This window comes from Dryobates pubescens, chromosome Z (assembly GCF_014839835.1).
Source record: "Dryobates pubescens isolate bDryPub1 chromosome Z, bDryPub1.pri, whole genome shotgun sequence".
Classification (NCBI taxonomy): Eukaryota; Metazoa; Chordata; class Aves; order Piciformes; family Picidae; genus Dryobates; species Dryobates pubescens.
In genome coordinates this window covers 16,979,136-17,003,392 of record NC_071657.1, presented here as the reverse complement: position 1 = coordinate 17,003,392, position 24,257 = coordinate 16,979,136, and the positions used below count along the sequence as shown (strand labels likewise).

Here is a 24,257-nt window from a genome sequence, read left to right as displayed (position 1 = left end):
AACCATTCTATGATTCTATGATTCTATTCTAGTTCTCCCCATAGCACATTTCATAGTGCTGTGTTTTGTAGTGGTAGCTAGAAGGGTGTGGATAACACACCAGCGTTTTGACTACTGCTCAGCAGTGCTTACACAGCACCAAGTTTGTGCTTTTCTAACATTCCCCCCATCAGTAGACTGAGGGGTGGGCAAGATCTTGGGAGAGAACACAGTCAGGCCAGCTGACCCAAAATGACCAAAGGGGTATTCCATACCACATGACATCAGGTCAGATATAAAAGCTAATGGAAAGAAGGAAGCAGGAGGACATTCTTGATTGGGTTTGTCGTCCAGTGCAACTAAACATACTGAAGCACTGCTTCTCAGGGAGCAGCTGGACAATGTCTGCTGATGGGCAGTAGAAAATCCTATCTTTGTTTCCTCTTGCTTCTACACATGGCCATTGGTTTTGCTTTATTAAACTGCTCTTACTTGGCCCACAGGCCTCTTGTTATATTTTCCCTGTGCCCTGTGACAGAGTGGCTTTGGTAGGCATCGGGACTCAGAGCCAGAGTCAAACCATGACAGTAGTATTATTACAGGTAAAGTTCTAACAGTGCAGCAATCTGACAATGTTTTTCAGAGTCTTTTGCTTTCTTCCTCCTTTTTTTTTTTTTTTAATTGATATCCCACTACAGATTTGTATTTTATATTGATTCTATGCCAGTCCTAGGAGTAAGAAAGTCTCTTAGGGATATTTCTCCATGCTGAACTTTAGACCCACATTGAATTTGTCAAGAGTGTCACCAAAAAGTTCTGGCATTGCTAAATTCACAATGAAAGATAACTTTGTTGAAATCCTCAGTGAAAAAAATACGAATCCATGGCTTAATGTGTGCCAGTGAATGCATCCCAGGCTGATGCACTGAAGGCCGAGGGAATTACAGCACAAAGTAGTCCCCAAGGCAAGTTCAAGACAAGCATGAGATACTTCAAAAAACAAGTAGCCTGCCCAGAAGATGGGGAAGATGACAGTGGCCAATGTGGCAAGACATCAGATGACTTTGTATCAAGTTCTTTGAATGTGAAAGTCAGATATTTACTTTGGCTTTCTAAAATGGCTCAGTGAATTTCATTCAACACAAAAAAATACACAGACCAAAACCCCAGTAACCCCTGTAATTATTACTTTACTCCTGATTTCTTACCCTTTAGGAATATTCTTCAACAGCCTGGTGCAGAATGTTCTGTGTGACTGTTCCAAACCATTTGTCTTCCAAACCATTTACTGCCTTCAGCTCAGCTCATCATCTATTACATCTATTACTTTTGTTGATATAACAGTCAAAGTGCTCAATTCTGCTATGAAAGTGGGTTTATTTCTTACATGTTTTGATAGGATTTCCTGTGTGTTTCTGTGAATCCCTATTCCAACACCTTGATTTCTCTGTGGGATTTTTTGTTTTGTTTTGTCTCTCTTTCTTCCTCAGTGAGGAGTCAAAGCATACTATTGTGAATTTATAGCACAATCATTCTTCTGCACTGAATATCTCACATTGTGGGTGCTTTAAGGACAGTGGCAGATAATTTCTTTTTACTGCAGCCGTGCCAGAGGAAGTGTTTTCTATCCCTTGGTACCAAGTTTTCACCTGTTCCCCTGAATGTGGTACTTTCGTGACTATGTCTTAGTCCGTTCCTGGCAAAATGCACGACTGATGCGAGTTAAAGTGTAGTTTTTGGTCACTTAGTCGGCAGATTTGGTGATGGCAGCTGCAATAGGAGTCTGAGAAGAAGCTGATCTCTTTGTAAGGTATAGTTAGATGAAACAGCATAACCCAATATCATGATTTACTATGAATAAAAGGAGAAGTCCTGCTCGGTTAAGTCTTCAGTTTCCTGTCCCTTACTCCCATCTTAACCTGCATGTTGTCAATGACCTCTTTAGAGGTGATACAACTGGCCCTCCGACTGCAGAGTGAGCTGATTTCAGCTCTCTGAGCCAGCAAGCAGACTAACCCCACAAACAGCCAACAGTTTTTTGTTGGCTTAACAAACTCCACTGACTCACTTAGGGGTCAAATGAGTGCCAGGGCTGTGCAATGGAGAGGATGAGACCACACAGCTTGAAGGGCTGTAGAAGTGGGAAAACAGGGTCTGAAGAATGGGACTGCCTCTTTTGGCATCAGCAAGCTGTTAGAGCAGCTCAAGTGTCTGGCCGAGCTGCACCCTTACTGCGCACAAAGCATGCCCATATGAGAAAGAGTGCAGCGGTTAGCGTGCTGTAAAGTCACACCCCTGCATACTTTGCAGTAAGTTTACTTCATCAGTAAGTCTTTTGCTCTATGTTTATTCTCCAAATTCCCTCCCTGCAGACAGGTAAGGGAAGTAGCGTCAGCTAATCTCCTTAACATACCTATTGTCTGGCTAAAGTACAGTCATTATGTTCAACAAGCCTCCTTTGTAACCAGCCTGGGAGAAGAAGATAGAATCCACGTGAGCTGGATACCCATTTGCTAGGGCATTCAGAACTACAACAAACCTGCAAGCTGGCCACACCATTCAGAACTCCTAAATCTTGCGCATTCACCCCATTGCTGCATTATGTCAGCGTAGACGTTGATTACGTGGGAGAAAGGTTTGCCAGAAAACTTCTGGCTGAATCCACATACATTGCACACCAGAACATGTCAGGCCCCTCATCTAATTAATTCTGCAATTAACAGACATTGCCCAGTTTTCGGAGAGATCAGCCTTTTTGTGAGCACAAGTAATACTAGTGACTGGAACAGAAAATAGAGGTTTGGGTGAAATTTTCAGTGACTAGTTTTGACCTTCTTCCCTTTGGTAATTAGCAAGAATAATCAATAAGCAAGAATCAATGTCTTAATAACAATAGAGGCAGCTTCAGGATGTGACCATTAGGCAGTAAACAACCGGTGCAGTTGAAACAGAGTTATTTTCTAAGTCTACTGTGACTTATTTATCACTATATTCCCATGCCACTTCCTAGACGTTTCTAAACTTCACTGTTTACAGTAAAAGGCCCTTCTAATTAAATTCTACCTAAATGTGCTCTACTGTTTAAACACTGAGGAAAATAGTTTTGATAATTTCTCTCATTCTGGCTGGAATACTCTAGGAAGTGCTCAGATCAGAGACAATATGATGTACTATCCCCAGGGAGATGATGGAGCCGGTCTCTTCACTGGCACAGCAACTTGCAGAGTAAATGTGTATCTCTACTGCTCCAGTCTCCCAGACAGATAACCCAGTGATGTCTTCTGAGTAAGAAACTTTTAAGAAGCAATTAGAGATATATAGGATAAGCCATTAAAACGTGATTTTATGGTAATGATTCTTTACTGAAAGAGGAGGCAAATTAGAAATGGTGTATCAGACTTTAGAGATTTTTTTTTAAAAATACATATATATGCATATACTCTCACACACATACACAAACAGGCATACACTCACATTACTGCAAGAACTAAAATCAGTTTGGGTGTTGGGATATTGTTTTGTCTCTCATAAAGGAAATGGTTCACACATGTTGCCCAGCTTTAAAGTTTCCGAGAGATGATTGCCAGCAATTATTTTATATTTCATGGTGCATTCTTTCAGTCTATGTTTGCTTTTATTCTTGTGGAGTGCACAATGCAATACAAAGGTTGGAACTCCTAGATCTTTCCTGAAAGCTTATTATTAGCAAAGGATGCTTAGAACTATTTTCCACAGCTGCTGGCTGCTCCTGAAATGTGTAATATGCCTTCCTGTGGAAAAAAAAAAAAAAAAAAAAAAAAAAAGATAAAGAAGAAGAAAAACCAACACAAAACCAACCACAAATAAACAAAACCCAACCAACAAACCCCACACTAGTTTTCCTCACTCTGAGTAGGAGGTATAACGTCTTTATAAAGTAATAATTAAAAGAAAAACAATTACTGGTGTCTTATCTGGGCCTTGCAGCTGTACTTCCTCCTTTTGCATTAGGAGTGTGTGTTCTAAGGTTATGAAAAACCATGAAAATTGCCTCTTAAGAGGAGTTTTATTCTTTTTCCTAGGATTTGATTGAAACAGACAGCTACATTTTGTGTATATATAATTAGCCAGTAAAATAGGCTTTGAAGGCAAATTTCTGTTTAGTATGTGAGTCACGTGCACAACAGTCTTTCATTCAGCAACCAAAGACTGATCTTTTTTAATGCCTCAAGTCGATCAACATGTTTTCTGAATGCTACATCTTGCAGAAAATAAGAAAATATTTTTTAAAAAGAGAGGGAAGGAGAGAAGAAAGAAAAAAATAACACCCAAACCTCTAACAGCTTTTAAGCCACATTTATCTCTTTCTTTCTGTTTTTCCTCATGTATGGAAATTAAATACAATCTGAAAAGCCAATCTAACTAGTTTGTGGTGATTTAACCTTATGACAAACTGATTTTTATCGTCTTTTTTTCCAGATCGTTGTCCGGGGCAGCACTGAATGCTGCACCAGCTCTAGGCGTATCTAATCCCTCTCATAAAAGGCCATTGTGGTAGTAAAACTGAGACCAATGGCTTTTTCATTCTCCATCTCTCAGCTCTCCAAAGTAATGGCTATGGGGTCTCCTCTTCATGTTTTTCTTTTCAGATGCATAGTTTCTCCTTTTAATAAGGCTAAAATGGAGAGAAATAAAAGGAACACAATCACATTTTCCTCAAAGCTCTTTCCATAAATACCTTATAGAGAACTGAATTTAGGAACAATTATCTGCAGTCTGAGTTGTTGTGACACTCTGTGAATACAGCAAAGTATCCTTGGAAGTTTCTGATCATTCTGAAGTATGTGAACATGTTGAAATGTTGGGTAGATAATTCTTAGGGTATCATATTTTCTGCTTAGGGTCACATTCTGGCATTCTTCCTCATCCTGAAGACGGTGAAACCAAACATACTCTAAGGGTAGTGCTCAACACTGGCACAGTCCTCACATCTACTGCTTGCAGAGTAATTACGTACATTTTCCACTTATTTTGTGCACTTTCAATGCATTCTTGTCAATGATATTTTTTTTCCCAAAAGGCAAATTATAATCCAGGTTTTTCACACAGAGTTACATAGAAGTAGGCCACAAATATTCTCTGAAAAAGTGTTCTTTCCTTAAAAAAATAATTATTGACATTGGTGCTAATGTTTTCATTAATAATATGTTAATAGTTATATTTCAGAATGCTTTTAACCAGCAAAATACAGAGTGCTAGATAAGATTTACAGCTAGAAATAGTCCACAGAATCACAGAATGTTAGATGTTGGAAGGGTCTTCCAGAAATCATTGAGTGCAACCCCCCAGCCAAAAGCAGGATCGCCTAGGGTAGTCTGCACAGGAATGCAACCAGGTGAATTTTGAAAGTCCTCAGAGAAGGGGACTCCACAACCCCTCTGGGCAGCCTGCCCCAGTGCTTTGTCACCCCCACTGTACAGAAGTTTCAGTTAACAGAATTTCGTTTCCTCAAATAAAACCACCACATTTCAATACTTCTTATTATTGATGTACTTACAGATATCTCTTCATGTCACCATTAAAATTAAAACTTGGCAATGCTATTTAAAAGCTACAAAACCTTTCTTTGAGCAAAATCCTAACAAAAGTGGTTTCATTCTGTGGGCATTATATCAGAAGGAGCTGTCTGTACTCTGCAAAATATAGTCTAGTGTATGAAATAATTCATATAGATCTCTGTCTTTTAAGTACAACTTGAAAATCTGTTGGGCATTCTTGATGAACATGAGCTAGGATACACTCTGTGGAAGCAGTGATCCTCAAGAGTATTTTTTCCAGGTTCTCTGGGAAGAGTGTTTTTAAAAAAGTACTTCTTGCTTCAGGACACCACGAAAAAACTTAGGTTCCAGAAGGATCCCTGAGCATCTTGTAAGGACTCAAAACTTCTTTAACCAGGATTACAATTTTTTTTTTTTTTTCACATTCCAAAGTCTGTTCAGAGACAAAGACAAAAAGTCTGATGCCTTCCCTGCTTAAAGGGTTTGAAAGCACAGATCATCTTTATGTAAAAGCTGAGATAAAGCTGAGATCTGACTTTCTTTTTTCTAGTCCCAAAGAAAAGAACATTTTCAGTCACTGTAAAACAGTCTGTTTTAACAGTAGTTATTTGCAATACACATGTCTAAATCTAATGCAGATGTTCTTAATCACACTGCACTTGATCTTGATGCACTTAACAAATAAAACCCTAAGGGCACCGTATAAGGTAAGTAATGACTGTTAGACGGAAATTACAAGTGAGAAAGCATTCTGATGAGGAGACTCACAGGTTTCAAAATCTGGATTGTGCAGCGGTTCACCAGCTAAACTGATTACTTCTGTCTTGTATTTGACCTGAACAGTGCCAGGTGGAGTGCTTACTACTGCTTTAAAATAGAAACATAAGTGACGCACTCAGTTTTGCTACAATTTTCTTCCCTAATAAGAATGATCAAAAAGTGATAATGATGTTTGCTGTTTTCTTGTATCACAGTAATAGGGTGCAACACTGTTTTATGGCTTCTGCTATGCTACAACTCCTAGATATTAAGCCAAAGACTGCAACAAGGCTATTGGAGTGTTTACGCATACCACATATTGACAGAGTAAGATACAACCAAAATAATTTTGAACGTTATATAAAATTTTCTGGGTTCCAAGGTGATTTATTGCTTTTTGTGGGAAATTCTCACCAAGTAATTTCGTGACTTGTTATACCTTGCCACCAAAGGTCTTTTTCTTAGAATCATAGAACGGTCTGGGTTGGAAACCTCCAAAGGTCATCTAGTCCAACCCCCTATACAGTAAGCAGGAGCATCCTCTACTAGATCAGGTTGCCCAGAGCCCTGTCGAGCCTCACAGGGCACATCTCCAGGGATGGGGCCTCAACCACCTCCCAGGGCAACCTGTTCCTGTGTTCCTCTACCCTCATGGTAAAGAACTTCTTCCTAATGTCCAATCTAAACCTACTCTCCTCTAGCCATTGTCCCTTGTCCTATCACTACAAGCCTTTGTAAAGAGTCTCCCTACATCCTTCCTGTAGGCCCCCTTCAGGTACTGAAAGGCCATTATTAGGTCTGCCCAGAGCCTCCTCTTTTCTGGGTTGAACAACCCTTCAGCCTGTCTTTGTAGCAGAGGTACTCCACCCCCCTGATCATTTTCATGTCCCTCCTTTGGACTCTCTCCATCAGGTCTGTGTCCTTCCTGTATTGAGGGCTCCAGAGCTGGATGCAGTACTCCAGGTGAGTTCTCACCAGAGCAGAGCAGAATCACCTCACTCAATCTGCTGGCCATGCATCTTTTGATGCAGCCCAGGATGTGGTTTGCCTTCTGGGCTGCAAGCAGACATTGCCTGCTCATGTGCAGCTTCTAGTCCATCAGCAACTGTATATGTAGTTGTAGTAGTTTTAGGCTATAGCTTTAAAATTATGTTACAGATTTCAAGCAGAAAAGAAGAAAAATATAAATAAATCACTGTTGGGTGTGAAAAAGAAAGTAGAGATAGTTCTAAACACTTCCCCTGGAAAGATATCTACCATAAGACTAGTTGTACCAAAACATTCTTGGGGCTTCTCTTCTCGCTTCGTTGCCCTGGAGAGGATACTAACTCTGCTTTCTGCTTGACCTTGGCTGCATTGTTTTGGTTAAGTCTAACAGCTACTTTTTCCCTGCTCCTTTCTCCCTTTTGGGCAAGGAGGATGAGGGGTGGGGGGCAGAGAGACAGCTTCCCTAGTCTTCTTGACCAGAGGGGTTTTTGTGTTGTATGTTAATTGTAAATATCTATAAATATTGTAAATACTATATATTTTGTACATATTAATTGCATTCCATTGTAGATTGTAGTTTTGCCTTTAATTTGCTTTAATTTGCTTCCAACTGATCTGGTCTGTCAAAGTTAATGTTGGGGGTGAAATTTCAACCCACCACAGTAGTGAGCATTGCTCTGGGCCAGGTGCAGAACCCTCACTTGCTCTTGTTGAACCTCATGAGGCTCACCTGGGCCCACCTCTCCACCTTGTCCAGGTCCCTCTGGATGACATCCTGTTCCTCTAGTGTATTGACATTGCCCTTTTCCTCTTCATTTATCAGGCTTCTTTTAAATTAAACTTTACAATCATATCTATGCAGTATTTCAGGTAGCTGCACAGAGAATGCAGACCTTGAAAGTGAGTCATGTCTCATCTGCTCCAGACTTCCCATCCACTAAAAAAATTACTGCTGCATTATTTTTGGCTGAGGAAATAAGGAAGTTTCTATATCCAAGACTTGGCTTAGCTACTGTTTCAAGACATGATGGCCAAGCCACAGACAGAAGACCATGTTGCATAATAACTGAGTAAGCTGAGAACAGGTGGCCCCAGTTCCCCATCCTTTGCACAAGCAAAATCATTTTTCACATTTTGTATTTGCACTGTCCATTTTCTGTCTCCTCTTCTTGGTCTCAGCCTCCCCATTCCATCCCTCCTGCTGTTTTGATCTCTGTCTTCTCATACTTCTTTCACAGCACATACTTCTTTTACAGCAGGTACCTTCCTGTTCTGTTGAAAGTATGAAGCTTTCTTCATGTTTCTCTCCTCCTGCCCAAGAACAGCAAATAAAACAAGAAAGAAACAGGGACAGTCAGGAAAGCAAGAGGCCACAGTTACCTGCTCTGCTGCAGAAGTTCTTAGGAATACTCTCCTCACTTATAGCTTCAGCAGTCCCCATATCTCATTTGTTAAAACGCCTCTTGGCCTGATTATCAGAATCTCAGAAATTCATCTTGTCTCAGGGCATTTATTTCCCCCTTCCAAAACCCTACAGTTTTTAAATCTACCAGATGTCAACTCCCAAAGAGATTCTGAATACTCCATTGAGTGAGTTTTCAGGGTCATTCATCTCCAGGCTCCTTTCAGTCAAAAATGTAGCAGCATTTTCCCTCATTCCTCCTCTGGGGATGATACACAGCTAACCTTGCCTTTGAAAACTTTCACAAATTCGCTCCTCACTTCACACACTCTGCCTCTTGCTTATCTCACTCCTAGTATGTACTATCTGATCTTATCTCTGGTCTTTTCATTCTCCTCATCCAGCTCTCCTTTCACACTGGACAGTAAATCATCTCCTCTCTCCACCTCCCTCCCCACCCCCCCTCCCCCCACCCCCATCTGCTGCAAACTCCATACATCTAACTGGCTACTTCTCTGAAAATTCTATTTCAAGGCTCATCTTCCCTCTTCCTGGTTTGTGACTCCTAGCCTTCTCTCCAATGAAACAATCCAGTCGTGTTCCCTAAGCCTTAGTGTCACTTCCACATGCTCATTTGTTCACTCAGAAAATCTGTGGTATGGCACCCACCCACAGAATTACAGAATTTTTGTAAGTTTTTCACCTTAGCACTACTATAATGTGGATGCTGCCTGACTAAAATACTGAACCTGCATCTATCATTTCTATTGCAAATTATAATAGACTGTGAAACATTAATCTATTTTGTATGAATGAAACTGTAAAAGATACACTGTATAATAAGTGCTAAAGGTTGTAATGGATTTCAACATGTATTGCCTGTTTCTCATTACATACAGTCTGTTGAGCAAAAATTAAATATTTTTATGATATCTGAATGTTTACAGAATGCACATAAATAAGCAAGCTGTTGTTTAAATTACTTGCGGAGTATCTATACAGTTAACTGAAGGTTATATTGATGTTGGAATAGAAAGGTTTGTAGTCGATCTTCTACAGCAGGACTTCACAGAGCTATTAAGTTATGAAATGGAAGACTTACTAGGTAATTTAGTCCATTCTAATGCCAAAATGGAGTCACTCCCCACAGCATTTATTTTTATTGCTTTTTCTAGCCCAATTTTCAAGTTCTGTGCAATGGGAGTTAAAAACTTCCTTTGGGATGTTATCCTTTTTACTGATTATCACATTTAACTGTTAGGGTTAAAAAAAAAAACTTAAGCAATTTTCCTCTTGTCTTCCTCTCTATTTCCTCCCTTCTTTTTTATACCATGTGCTCTCAGTTTCTATCCCATTTACCTTTTACACTTTCTTTCTACCCCAAATAAACACACATGCACGCATGGAGAATCTTTCTTAAACCATGTTCTAACGAAGAAAACTTTGTTAGCTTTGTTTGCCTAAAAAAAAAAAAAAAAAAAAAAAAAAAAGTTGTATCTAATGGAAGTATCTGCCAAGTGTACAGTGACTGCTCTGTTACGTTTGCATCAGTTCCCACTTCGGGATCCATAGATCACTAGCAGTCTGCAACATGTAACAATTTACTCACAACTAACCCTCAGCAGTTTGCATACATCAATTAGAAATCTGTCTGTAAGACTGTGGGATGGGCTGTGATAAATCCTGAGGGTTGTAAGGGTGTGCTCACCCAAAATTTTGGGATCAGTACTGTAATTTACAACACACTGCTTCAAATCTGTTGTGAGAAACCCTTTACATGCAAAATGTTCTATGCAAGAGAAATGACACTCCTGGTTCATCTACTTGATGTGGCAAATACATCCTCAATAGACTTACGTCCTTTCTTTATATGAAAGATGAAGAAAAAACAACGGTGCCTTCATCTTTGTACACGTTGTGTGTAATACTGAGACATACATGCAGGTCGGGTCTTGCAACACGAAGCGCAGAAACAAAGGGTGCAGTTGCAGGAGATCGTCTGAGGGGAGGTAATCAAGGCTCAGCTGCCACAGACCACGGGGCTGCGTGGCATTGTCAGACATTCATAAATTTAACACTGATGATCTTAAAGTTCGTCTTATTAGCCGGACAGGGGCACCAGCAAGGAAGGTGTCCGTGAATACGTATTTTCTTCTCCCACAGCGGCCCATCCCTGACCACAGGTGTCCCGGGCTGTAAGGCTACACAGCACAGGGAATGTCCTCACCCCTAACACAGACAGAGCTCGGCGCCGCCGCCGGCCTATACCTCCGCCCAGCCTCAGCCAATGAAAGACCAGGAAAGCGATTTCTAGAGCAGTGATTGGTCGCTGCCTGCTCCGTGTCCGGGGAGCCGGCAGCCGGGGAACAGAGGCCGGGGGAGCGGGACGGCCTGGAGGGCATAGCGGTGGGGGCTGGGGAGTGCGGAGAGGGCCAGAGGAGCGGCGGGCGCGGGGGAACGAGGCGGCCCGACGGGCTAGGGGAAGCGGAGAGCTGGGCGGCCCGGGAGCGGGGGGAGGGAGGGCTGGCAAAGCGCAAGGAAGGCGAGCCGGGCGGGAGGGATGGGGGAGGGAGACGGCCCGGGGGGCGAGGTGGCCGATCAAGTGAGGGGATCGATCTTGTAGCTGGAGTGGTCCAGGAGAAGGAAAGAAGAGCGTTTCCTCCTAACAAATGTTTGTAAAATATCCAGGAGTGCAAGATAAGAGACCGACATTACTTTCGCTAAAAATAGACGTTTCCCGGGAATTCGTCTTAGCATATATGTGTGGCAAGATTAAAAACAAAGGGAGGGTCGGGGAGGGTGGATAGCGATCTCTTTGGGATTATTAGCGGTCTGCAGCTGCATTAATTAAAAACGGATTTCCTATTTTAGACAAACATCACTAATTTATTGGTCTTCTGTCTTGTAAAACGTACACGAATACAAAGTTACAATTTAATTTGCCGAGCAGGCAGGCAGGCACAGCGGGCACAGGTCTTCTTTTTAAATAGGGACATTTCCAACCTGACAAGACAATGCAAGTTAAGCGGTCTTTTTGCAGCCACTCTTGGGAATCGACTGCTGCAGACGCACCCACAGGCTTACGAGTGGTCTTGCTGTAATTTCTGCCACAGAAACGGATGACCCCTGCTTCAGTAATCATGCAGTATGTTGGGTCGGCTACTTTCCTGTATAGCCATACACAAAAGCCAGGAGGGAGGGGCGAATGGGGAGGTTCCCCTATATATTTTGCTCTCTAAGGAGGTTTGTGGGGATATTTTACCCATCGACTGGCAGCTGTGGTTGGAGAAATGGCTCTTCCATTGATCGTTGCTTTCAGAAATTAAAATGATGGTATAACACAGATAAAGCTGCGGCATTTTTGCAATCTCTCCTAGTGACTGCTCCTTGGCTAGTTAACAGACCATCCATTCAGAAGCAATTTTCTTTGGGCTGAAATTATGTGCTGGCCGTAGCAGATCACTTCCCATAATACCCCTTCCCCCGCCCAGTGCTAAATACAAACTGTCTTCTACTCAGTGTGCAATAATGCGAAAATAACTGTAATTTTACAGGCGAGAAGCAGCCCAAAGTGAAACGTGTGTAAGTAGGGGTAGATATTGAAAAACAGGACCATTACCTAAATCTGAAAAATACTGTAAAGAAACAGGAACAGTAATCTGCGACTAAGTAGGCTTAAAAAAAAAAAAAAAAAAAAAAAAAAGACAGTGTTGCTGATCTTAAAATTTTTGTTAACGACTGAGTGAAATCACCCAGAAGTTACCGTGTAACATTATTCTAATTTCCTCATGAACTGCAAAAGCCCATGTGCAAATAGGCCATCCCTGGATACCCCTGGCAGTGTCTGTGTGTCCACAGCCGTCTCAGCTGACACAGCGAGTAGGAAGCAGCTCCTTGCGATCACTCCAGCGTTGTGAGAACGTGAGGGCAGGGACGCGTTCAGCACTGCAGCATTTTTTGTTTGCACTACATACGACATGCGTTTTCTGGGGTTGGTGTTTTTTTTTTTGTTGCTTGTTTGTTTTGTTTTGTTTTATTTTTTTTTCCCCTTTGTAATCACTTGAAAATTTAATGTGATCAAAGGCCTCCTTGGCAATGAACGTATCCCTGCTAATAAACCCTTCATGATCAGCCCCTAAAGGGAAAGGTTTTTTTACACTAAGAGAAACGGACTGGATTTTCTATGGGCAGCTTCAAAACTTCCCAAGTGAATGTGTGCTGGTGACCCCAGCGCCCTTGGTGTGAGGCTGGAGGGGCAATAGGGAGCCAGAACGATGGGGCTGGCACAGCACCCTGTCCTCCCAAAGGCCCTGGTCACGGTGGGCTGGTGGTCAAGGCCAGGTGCCACTGCCACAGCCACCCCTCCACCCCCCCATTTTGCATCACCATCCCTGATATCACCTCAGAAAGCAGATTTATAAGGTTTTGTTCCTCCACTACCTCTCCGTTAATCACCTCTGTGACTGGAAGCATGTAACTCGGAGACGCTAACGCCCGTAATTTGCTCAGCTGGATGAAGTCCAAAAAGGTATTTTGTCACCCTGTCACGGGTGTACAGGACATCGTAAATGCCACGCTTTGACTTCTCGCCGGAAACCTTGACTTGGGCAACGCGTGCGTTTGGCAAGAAAAACATCCCCTATCGATTTTCACAGGGAGATAATTCCCAGTGAGATCAAGGGAAAAGAGGGGGAAGGGGGGAAAGAGGGAAGGAGGGCTGGGGGGGGGTTGGTAGAAAAAGTTAACCAGAATGAAAAAGGACAGGGTCCGACCCCCACCCCCACCCTGGCCTGGCCGGGCGGTACCTGCGGGTGTCGGCGAGGGGCAGCCTCCCTTCCCCCCCGTGCCCGCAGGCGGCCGCCACCGCCTCCACCCGAGCACCGCCGCCGTCTGCGAAGGGTTAAACGCAATTTAACGCAGTGGTGTAGCATAATGGCTCCCAACCTAAACAAAAGGAATGATTAAGGGGGATATTTTCGAGCTACACAAAGCCCGATTGGGAAGATTTGTGTTACTAATTCCTGTGAAAGGCTGTTCACGTGGTAGTTATACGGTCGCTGGCATTCACACTTCAGTGCATGCAGCAGTAAATCAGCAGGCTGGAAACAAAAGGGTTATTTTCTGCTCCCCCTCCTTCCGAAAACGAGGAGGGAGAAGAAAAAAAAAAAAATAATAAAAAAAATCCCGACCTGCCTAACTTAAGCCATATTGTAAATATGAATAAAATACGTAAGGAGGCGAAGAGTGAATGCAAAGGAATGGTCCGAAAGCGCAGCAGCCCCTCGGTGCACCCCCCGAGCAGAGGTGGGGGTGCTGCCCTACCCTGAACCTCCCTTCAGTCGCTTCCTCCAGACACTGTTTGCTTTTCTCCTTCACTAAGCACGCAAAATAATCGCACATGTGTATTAGCAGCCCTCTCTCGCTGGCTTCAAGCTGTTATAATTTTGAATGAGGGGGCATTTAAAAATTATGAGTGAGATTCTAAATTGCTTCTTTGAAACCGGCACAGAAAAATCATTCATCATCTCTTCGAAAACTGCCCCGAAATTAAATTAAAATGAAATGAGGGAGTCTTCCTCCCAACGTGTGAGTCTTGGCAGAAATACTCTCTACCTTGGCTTTCTATTTTTTTCCTCTCCTTTTTTTTTTTTTTTCCCTAAGCCCTAAATGTATAGGATAATTGAAATGGGAAACATGATTTGTATCTGGCTGCAGCAGGAGGCTGCCAACTGTAGCACTCGGCGTCGGCTGAGAGCTGTAGAGAGAGGGGCTGTCTCTCTAAGTGTGAGTGCGTCTGTGTTAGTGTGTGTGTGTGGCGAGCGACTAATGCCTGTGTGTACAATGTGCATGTGTGCGTGCCTGTTTCTGTCTCTCACCCTCGCCGGCAGGCAGGAGCAGTAACGGACCAATCAGAGAGCCCAGTTTCATAAAAGCTGGCTTCTGATTGGCCAGGAGGGAAAGGGCACTGTGAACAAAGAAAAGTCCCTCTCAGGTACCGCGCCGGAGCAGGGCTCCCGCTCCCCGCCTCGGCCGTCGCCGCTGCTCACGGCTGCTGTGGGGGCAGCGCCCCTGTCCCCGCTCTGTGTGTCAGCCTGTGAGGGGACAGGCGCAGATGCTTTTTTCTTCTCTTGCCCCGTTTTTATTTTTCTTTTAATTTTGTTTCTAGAAAGGAAGGTTCATGGTATCTGGTGCTCTCTTCTTCCAAACACAATAAATCTGTTGAAGACATTAGATTTTTTTTTTCTAAAATAAAAAGCGGCTGCAACAAAAACACACTCAATGCAGTTAGAAGGAAAAGGTCAACTCGATCCAATACAGACCGTAAGTACGGTTGCGTGGTGTGTCTATAGCACTTAGAGGGGATTTTTTTTTTTTCTTTTTCTCGCAAAGGGGAGTGTTAAAAAGAGTTCTGGGAGTTAACTAGGTTTTTTTTTTTTTTGGTGTGTTTTTCTTTTTTTTTTTTTTGGTAATAATAAAGAAGAACCCCACAAGCAGGATGAATTACTTGAGGGAAATACGAGGGTGAAAGCACTGCAGTCACACAAATCATTCTTGACGGTGCACTCGGGGGGCGTTAAGCGTAGTGCCTTTTTGGGGTTTTAACTAACCAAGGGGGAGAAATAAAAGTGACACAGTTACAGACAAGCCTGCATACCTCCTTCCCCCCCCCCCCCCCCCCGCCCCGGCCCCAAGAGCGAGGCGCTCGTTAGGAGAAGTGATGGGGTACCGACAGATCCCGGCGGCACGGGAGGCATTTCTCCTGTCACAAGGAGACGCCAGAAACGCGAGGCTGGAACTACGGGGGGTGGGGTACGATCGCCCGTTGGTCGTCGGTACCTTGGTTATTCCCCCACTACCCCAACTCGGCCTCGCAGTCGGCCGCTGCTTGCTTGTCCCGAGGCAGGAGGAGGGGAAAGCACGGCGGTAATGGCACCCGCCCGCCGGACCGCCGGGAGGTGACGCGGGGGGATGCTGTAAAGTGTTTCACGGGACCAACCCCCTTCGTCGTGGCACCCCCAGGCTCCGGGGAGGGAGAAGGACCCGTGAGGGTGGCAGTGAGAGGCCGAGGCGAGAGACCTGACGAGCTCGGCCTGTTTTTCCGTGGTGTTTTTCTTTTTTTTTTTTTTTTTTTTTTTTTTCTTTTCCTCCCTCCCTTCCCCCCCCTCCCTTCCCCTGTGTGTTAAAGACCCGAGACGCATTCGCTGGTTACGCTTGTCACCCATTTTTGTTCTCACGACAACCAATGGAGCCCGCCAGCCTCACGTGATGCGGGCGGCCTGAACTGTAACGGAACCGCCGCGCCTCGGGGGTTGGCGGTTGCTGGCGCGAGCGCCCCACCCCTCCCCCCGCGCCACCGGCAATTCATTATGGCTTTTAGCTTCCCATCGCCGGCTAATTAAAAATACTAAACTAAAGCGCTGAGACCGTCTGACTTGGGGGATGGGGAGAGGCAGAGGCGGGAGGGCGATGGGAGGAGGGGGGATAGGAGTAGACTGCGAGGTTTTGCCGAGACAATAAGGTGGGAGAGATCTGTCCTGAAAAAAGGTCGTCTGCTTTATCTCCTCGGACTCTAATTACTGAATTACTTACCGCATGACTGATTAGCCCGAGCTCCCAGGTTTTTCATTATTATTATTGCCTTTTTTTTTTCCCCCCACCCCAAGACAGCACTTTGAAACTTTGATCTGTGCCTATGCTTTTATTTATTGCCGTTTTCTAAAAAGCGCTGATTTGAGTCGGGGTGGACGGGCCCTCCTCCCCCCGCCCTCCTCCGCGAAATCTTATCCCTGGGAAAATTTACTTCGTTTGAGAGCACGTTGCCCTTCCTCCACTCCCACAAAATGTTTTGATAACTGGTTTATCAGATCAGTGATTCTTCCCCCCCCTCCCCCCGCTCTTCTCCCTCCTCCCCCCCCCCCCTCCCCCCCCCGGTTCCCCCCTCCCCCCGCTACACACACACATTTTCCCTCAAGTTACTTTAAGAAATCAGATCTGTCAGGACGGGCGAAAAAAATGCCACTTCCCAACTAACAGGCGGAATCCAGCCCAGATTTTCAGTCCTTTCTTCTTCTTTTTTTCCTTCCTCCCTTTCACTAATTTATCCCGATGTTAGCACATTCTGTCTTGTAACACCCGGACGCCTGTAGGTTTGTTTCATGGAATCATTACTTACTGATCAGGATGGCTTCCAGGTTCGAGGCTGAAGACGGAGTGTGAAGTTGGGGGAACATTTTTTGTTTTGTTTTTAATCACTCTGATAATCTCTCGGTGCTTATTCAGGAAAAGCAAACAAAAATCTGGTCCTTGATGCTTCAGTTCTGAATGTGAAATATTACCTACCAGCTGGTAAAGTTGTGAGGCTCAGCATTTTTTGTTACTTTTTTTTTTTTTTTCTTTAAGCAAGGACGAAAAAAACTTAAAAAAGGACTTCTGATCCGTGTGCCAAAGTAGGGGGACATATGTTAATGACCGATTTATACTGGCTGAGATGATACTTGCTTTCTACTTCTTGATCACTTGCTCTTTAAGTAAAATGAGGCACAGAGTTGTTGCTGAGACGAATGGGAACAGCATTTTGATTTGCTGGCTTAATTAAAAATGATAAAGGATTAAAGGTAAGCATTATGCATATATATGTATAAATATTTCGACAGAGGACTGTAAAAGGGAGAAATCTCTTTAAAAATCGTTTTAACTAAGCTTTGTCAAACACACACTCATTTGTGGTTACTGAGGCCACCTTGGTGCAGATCACTTAAAGTGTATGTCTTAATCAGTTTCCTGTACAGTCAGTAATACTATATTTAACAGACCTAACAATTGTGTGACCTAGGAGTATATTAGAACTGGATTTAACACTGTTACCTTGGATTTTTTTTAAATGGAAAAAAAAGAGCCTTTAAAAAAAAAAAACTTACAGAGTTTAATATTTTCCAGCAAATATTTATTTTTGTAGGTTGTTGGGTTTTAACAGAAGCTGTTATTATGGCAGGGAAAATGAGATTTCCCACTTCTCACTTAGCACTCCCTCTCCTTCTCCCCAAGATTAAGGTGAAAGGAGGGTAAAAAGATAATGTTAGACAGTCACAAAACTTCAGTGGTCTGATTTAAAGCCACAAAATCCATGAAATGCAGTGAAGAGTGAATCCATGTCCTTCCTTTTTTTCTTTTGTGCCTAGATGGTGGTCCAAGGGGTTAGATTACAACATGTGCTCCAACAGCTAGGCACCACTTTTAAGTCTATATTTCCTAAGTGTTGCAAATTTGAATCATGTAGTTGATTTTTTAATTTTTGTTCTTTCTTTTTTATGTCTTTGTTGTGGACCTGACTTCTAAAGAGGGATTATTCATGTTGGTGTATAACTAGATTAAAGATGCTCACTACAAAAGCATCACAGTCATTACCTGTAGTTTAACAAACTTAAGAAAACACAAAATGATTTCACTCTCCTTACCTTGCCCCCTTCTTGGTAGTGGTGTTATATTTTGGTAACACTTAAACAAGAAACATTTGACTTTTGCCTTTTCACAGAACAAGGTGGATGTGGACTGCAGATTGTGAACCTAGACACACCTAGGGGAGGAAGGCAAGAAGAGTTGAACTTAAAGAGAGCCCAACGGAGATAAACGAATGTCCCCACATCTCAAAAGGAAAGTTCATCGGATTTTTACTCTAGAGATCTCATTTTCAGGATGTCATTGAACACTTCTACTGCAGGAAAAGGTGTGGATCCAAATGCGGTTGACACTTACGACAGTGGTGATGATTGGGAAATTGGTGTTGGGAATTTAATAATCGATTTGGACGCAGATTTGGAGAAGGACAGACAGAAATTTGAGATGAATAATTCTACTAACACCAGCAGCAGCAGCAGCACCAGCTCCAAGGATTGTGGGGGTCTGGCTTCCAGTGGGGCTAATGCTACCTCAGCCTTAGCTGATGGCCTAAAATTTGCTTCTGTTCAGCCCTCTGCTCCCCAGGGGAATTCCTCCCATAAAGAGACTAGCAAATCAAAAGTGAAAAGGAGTAAAACTTCTAAGGATGCTAATAAATCTCTGCCTTCTGCTGCCTTGTATGGGATTCCTGAGATCAGTGCTGGCAAGAGGCAGGAAGTCCAAGGGCGCCCTGGAGAGGCAACTGGCATGAATTCAGCACTGGGTCAGAGCGTGAGCAGTAACCCAAACGGCAATAATAACAACACCAGCAACAACACCACCATTGCCTCTTGTGGGAAAAATAAAGAGGAGAAACCAGGTAAAGCCCCAGGAAGCAGAGGCTCCAAGAGGGATAAGGATGTGGGAAAGTCCAGGAAGGACAAGCAACATGACCTGCAGCAGGGCCACCCCAATGGCAGTGGTGGTGGCAGTAGCCAAGCTTCTCCTGGACACCTCTATGGCTTTGGGGCCAAGGGAGGTGGTGGTGGAAGCAGCAGCCCCTTCCAGTGTACCTCATCTGCCATGGGGGACGTGAGCAAAAGTACCTCGGATTCAGGGTTAACGGGGAACTCTATTTTGGTAAAGAAGGAAGAGGAGGAGGAGGAGAGCCACAGGCGAATCAAGAAATTGAAAACAGAAAAGGTAGGACAAAGCTCCTCTCCACCTCTTCTGTGTCTCCCTGTGTCTCTAATAAATGTCCCACAGCTGTGGTTTTTGGCTCCTGTGTCCTCTCTGCTGTGTATTTGTGACATGAATCTGTTCTTTCCCTTAAAAAACAAAACCCACCCTACAAACTCTAAATAACCTCAAACCTCTTTCCTAGGCAGAAGACACCAAGTTTGGAGTATGCTGCTTTTCCTTATGGAGAATATTTCTGTTTTGTCTGTTCTTTTTGATTGATTGCACTCATTCAGAAGAGGAAACTCTGTGATGACCATGACTGAGCTGTCCCCCATTTTAGCAGAGAACAGCAGTATTGGTATCAATGGGATGGCATGTGTTTGTGTGCTGGAGGTCTGTGTGTTTGCCTAGGAGGGTGTGTAACTCAGGCTCCAGGAGCAGCAGGTCTTGTATGTGCTGACACTACCACAACGCTGGCAAGCATCCATGGTCGTTCCACTCCCAAGTCTAAAGGGACCTCTCTCCCTTCTCCTTTACCTTGCTGTTTAAAGTTAAAATTGTGCTTGGGGAGGGGAAAACAGGAGGCATCTACAGAGACCTGGGCTCTGCTGTTGTGCTTTGTGGAGATGCAGAATGCTTATTATACGGGGGACTTCTGTGATACAGCAGTGCAGAGGCCCCAGAAGGTGGTGTGGAGGATGAGGAGAAAGGAGCCAGCAGGCAGGCGGTGCCTCTCCTCCTTCTGGAAGGAGGAGGCTGGGAAGAGGGAAATGCACTTTTTGGTGAGATGCATGTGTGCAAAACAGTTTTCGGAACACAGGGGAGCAGTTTGTCTCCTTTTTGGGCAAGCTTTCCTGTCTGAGCCTTGTGGATGTGAAGTACTCATTGGCTGAGTGGGTGAAATGTGTGAAAGAAATCAGACAGGGGTGTGTGTTTTTATTGCTTTCTACCATGTTAAGAGCGATGCTTTCTGTGAGAATCGATGTCCACAACGTTATTCTTCAGGAGCAGTGGAGGGAGAGCTTGGCTTTTGTTAACTGCTGGTTCAAGAAAGTTCTGGTATCTACAGGAATTGATCTGTCCATAGGGCAGAAGGTGCGTTCTAGGGGACCTGGGGCAGGGAATTGGCCCAGCATTATGAGTCCAATGAATTCTACAGGTTGTTAAACAAAGATAATGTGGTCTGCCTGGAAAATAAAGCAACCCAACACTTTCCAAATGAACAATCTCAGGGTGTTAGATTATGGCTTTATTGTCAGCTGTTTGTCTTAAATTGCCTGCTTTTACAACTTCCCTGAGTAAATCTTTAGCGATGGGAAAACTTTTGGGTTGGTGTTAACTGTATGGTCTGGAATTGTCTGGGAGGGCTGGAGATCGCAGAGGAAAGTTGTGTCTTTTTTCGACCCACTGCTGGTTTTTTTGTATTTTTGTCATGTTGGAGTTTTTTTAATATTTAAGTGAAATGGAGGATTAGATTTGTGTGTTTGTGAAACTGGAAGATAATTTCAAGGTCTTACATTCAAGACAAGGAACAAATTAGTTTTTATATTGTGTGCATATTATTGCTTTTAAGTCAGCATATCTAGGATGAATTTGAATGAGCCTTGTGACCTTTTCTAAATGCAGATGAGAAAACCAGATTGCCGCAATTCATGTGTATATATTTGCGCTTTGATTTATGAAAGTTCTGTCTGTGGTGGAAAGGTGTCCTAAAATCTCATGGTCTCTTTATTAACTTAGTACAGTAGGCATTTACTTCTGTTGCAAATAGTCTTCAAATTGCAGTTCTCTAATCTGTTTTAACTATCTAGATAAATTGCTCTAATCCGGTCTTCACAATGGCTATGGTTAAAGAGTCAGAGCCATTTGATTGGATTCAGTGGCTGCCTGGAATGTGGGAGGTACTGCCCTTTTGCAACCCCCTTAGCCTTTTAATCTCTCAGCCAAATGTTCACATTCAACAATTTTGTTTAGCTGGCAATCTGAACATTTCAGTATCTCAAAGGCTGCTGTCATGGCAACAGAGATTAGAGAGTAGTGTGGTTTCTCCCATTTTTGTGTTCTTTTCACTCTCTAGTCACACAGGAAATTGTATGAAGAATCCATATACATGCGAGTAATCTTAACGTGCAATGTGAATTGGATGGCATACAAATTCAGATAAAACATGTATGGAGAGATTCAGAGCCAGTGCTACACTTTGTGTTATAGTTGCTCCAGGAGTAGGTTTGGAGCTTGCATTTCCAGCATCAGCCACTGCTGCTGGCACACACCGACTTCAATAGAAGGTTCGCACATTAGAATCGTGCAGTGTTAGCCATTGTCTGGTATAATGGTGTGCTTGCTTGCCGTCTTAGATAACATCCCGTACTGTGCCTGTTTGTAAAGAATATTCTGGTTTAGACATACAGTAATAAAGTTCGTTGCTGACAGTGGTTGCAACCTTAAACCCAGCCTGTGTCAGTATTTTTGAAATTTAGTGTTTTGTGCTGTTGTGGCTTTATTCTTCATCTGTTTAATAATAATAAGAAAGATTTTTTTCTTTTTTTAATGGGATTGAAATTCCTTAAGTGTTCTTGTTTTGACTGCTTGTACACTAGAAAATATATACTGTACTTGCATAAAAACATCTTGTGTCTGTGGAAAACCAGTTAATTTTAAGTCTGCATGTTAAAGTCAATTTCCAGTGATCTTAATGTTGTGGAAGACGTGTCATGAATTTGGATGTTTCATTTTAGATACAAATGAGTTCATGCCTGCTGATTCAAAATCTACAGTGTTTGTATGTGGTGTGGAATACAATACTGCATTTGTTTACTATTTGTGAAAAGCTTGGAGCAGATTCCCAGGAGTTGTAGGCACTGTTTAGCTTTCAGAACATGTCTATTTTTGGTCTGTTTATTCTGTTTCCTTGTTGCAGAAAGTCATGTAAAACATGATAGATTAGATCTTATGAAGCCTAATTAAATCAATGACTGTGTTTATGCAGAAACCACAAGTATGTTGTAAAAGTCGCCACTCCCCTAATATGTGGATAAAGTCAAAGTATGCTGTAATTCCAAGATGTTTGAGCTATATTCGTGCAGCCCATTTTGTGGTTAAGCCACCAGTGACATGTCTGAATAAATAGCTTTGACAGGTAGGCTAACCACTCCTAAGACTTTTTGGTGTCAAAACCTGTCTCCATTTTCCATTTCTCATCGGTACCATTTTTAGCACAGTTATTGACTGTCAGCATGAACGCTTAATCTATTTTAGCTAAGGGCCTTTTTAGCTAAGGGCCTTTTTGTCCTTCCTTTTTTTTTTTTTTTACATTTTATTTTTTAACAGCTGTTACATTGAAAACTGTCAGAGTAGCTGCAAAAATTTGCTTTTGTGTATGGCAGGGACATCTTGGGATTCAAACAGCCACAGTTTGCTCTGAGATATGGGACAATGGTATTCGGCGTGTTAAAATCAGTACAGAAGATACAAAGCTATAATCAGAGGCATCTAGTTGCAGTTCTAGATGAATCAGTCTAGGGATACTCCAGGTCTGAATTTTTCTCTTGTATTAGCTTTCTGCTTGTTACTAAGACTGCATTTTACATCTGAAGGTTGTCCTCAGCAAATTAACATGTTGGCTGGTAATGTTTGTTTTACCTGTACTTACCTTAAATGATGGGTTGGAGGATGTCATGCACTTTGTCAAGAAACTGTACTTTTACCTATTGATGTAAATCATTTAAGTACATGCTTTGATTAATGATGTTACGGAGATATGCTTTTCATGTACTTTTCTTGCGGCCTTGTGTGTAGTTTATTCACTGTGAAATAAAAGGGCAGGGAGGTCACTTGCTGTAATTAAAGAACAAAGTCTATTGTTGTTTGACAGCAAACTGTTTTGAAAGCTACATAAGGGATTTAGCTGTTAAAAACATTGATAACTGTGGGTGTCTCACAATAAGCACAGTTCAAGGTTCTTAAAGTTCTGTAGTGCTGTCTAGTAGTGTGACGGTGCTTTTTGAGCTGGGTGAAGAGGTGTTGCCCTTTGGCTGAGTAAAGCCGTTCTGTGTGAACCTGCTAACCTCTGCCAATATGTATGGCTAGATCTGCTATTGAATTTCTGTGCAACGCAGCAGTTAGCATAGTAGAATGGAGGCTGGTGTAGGACACTTTAAAGTAGGGAAGCTGATAACCTTACTTGGAGCTACTGGAAAAATATTTCACTTTGGGCGCTGGTAATTTTACAATTTTAATAACTTCATAAATACTCAGTAAAAAGGAAAGTCCTGATTGTCCAGATGTCATGAGGTTAACCATGTTCTTCATGTTAAAGGGCTTTCCTGCAAGACTGTTTTAATTATAGCTATATAAAGACTTGTTTTTCCAAAGTAGCATTTTATAGTCCAATAAATGAAATGTATGTTAAAAGTGCTAAGCAAAATCTCCTGTAACGATAGAGGTGTTCAATAACCAGATTTAAGTAACATGGAAAGTACCATCTGTTCCTAGTTTTCAGCTTAAAACCATGAATTTAATAGCTGAGATGTGGTCCTTTTATTTTTTAAAAATAACTTATTTATTTATTGTTATTATCATTATTTTAAAAAGTTCACCTGGCACTTTATGGAAGCTTTCTGAAATGCAATAGTACAGGAGAGACCGTGAAAACATATGTTCGTACATACAGTTAACCAGTTCCACTTTCATTTAAAGAGATTTCCAGAAGCTCAGTCATTGAAGAATTTATAATAGTGAATCACCTCCTGCAGGCAAACACAATAAAGGTCAGTTCTTCAAAGGTCTTACTATTTAGGCAGAACCTGAATTATTCTGTCATTTTTTCCATACAATGTAAAAGAGGGGGAAATAAATAAATAAAAGCCTCTCAGAGCATAACTTTATCAAACTCTTATCAGTCACCTAATTGCATATGATAAAACCATTTACTAAAATTTTCCGTGCAGAGATTTTTTTCAGCTCTTCAGAGAAGTGTTCTAGAATTGTTTATGGGGGGAAATTACTCTTTAAAAGATAACTTAAGTTCTGAACTG

At 42.6% G+C, this 24,257-nt stretch overlaps 1 protein-coding gene across 3 annotated transcripts in view; it reads left to right on the top strand.

Moving 5' to 3' along the window:
• Nucleotides 1-14,681: 14,681 nt before the first annotated feature.
• ZNF608 (zinc finger protein 608) overlaps nucleotides 14,682-24,257 on the top strand; it is an 89,431-nt gene continuing 79,855 nt past the window's right edge. For 2 of the 3 annotated variants that reach the window (XM_054178518.1, XM_054178520.1), the window contains exons 1-2: nucleotides 14,682-14,985; nucleotides 18,197-19,242. In XM_054178518.1, the coding sequence (XP_054034493.1) occupies nucleotides 18,358-19,242 (885 nt within the window). In that variant the 5' untranslated portion in view covers nucleotides 14,682-14,985; nucleotides 18,197-18,357. Of the gene's footprint in view, nucleotides 14,986-17,073; nucleotides 17,280-18,196; nucleotides 19,243-24,257 lie in introns of those variants that run through there. The other variant, XM_054178519.1, reaches the window with a different exon arrangement.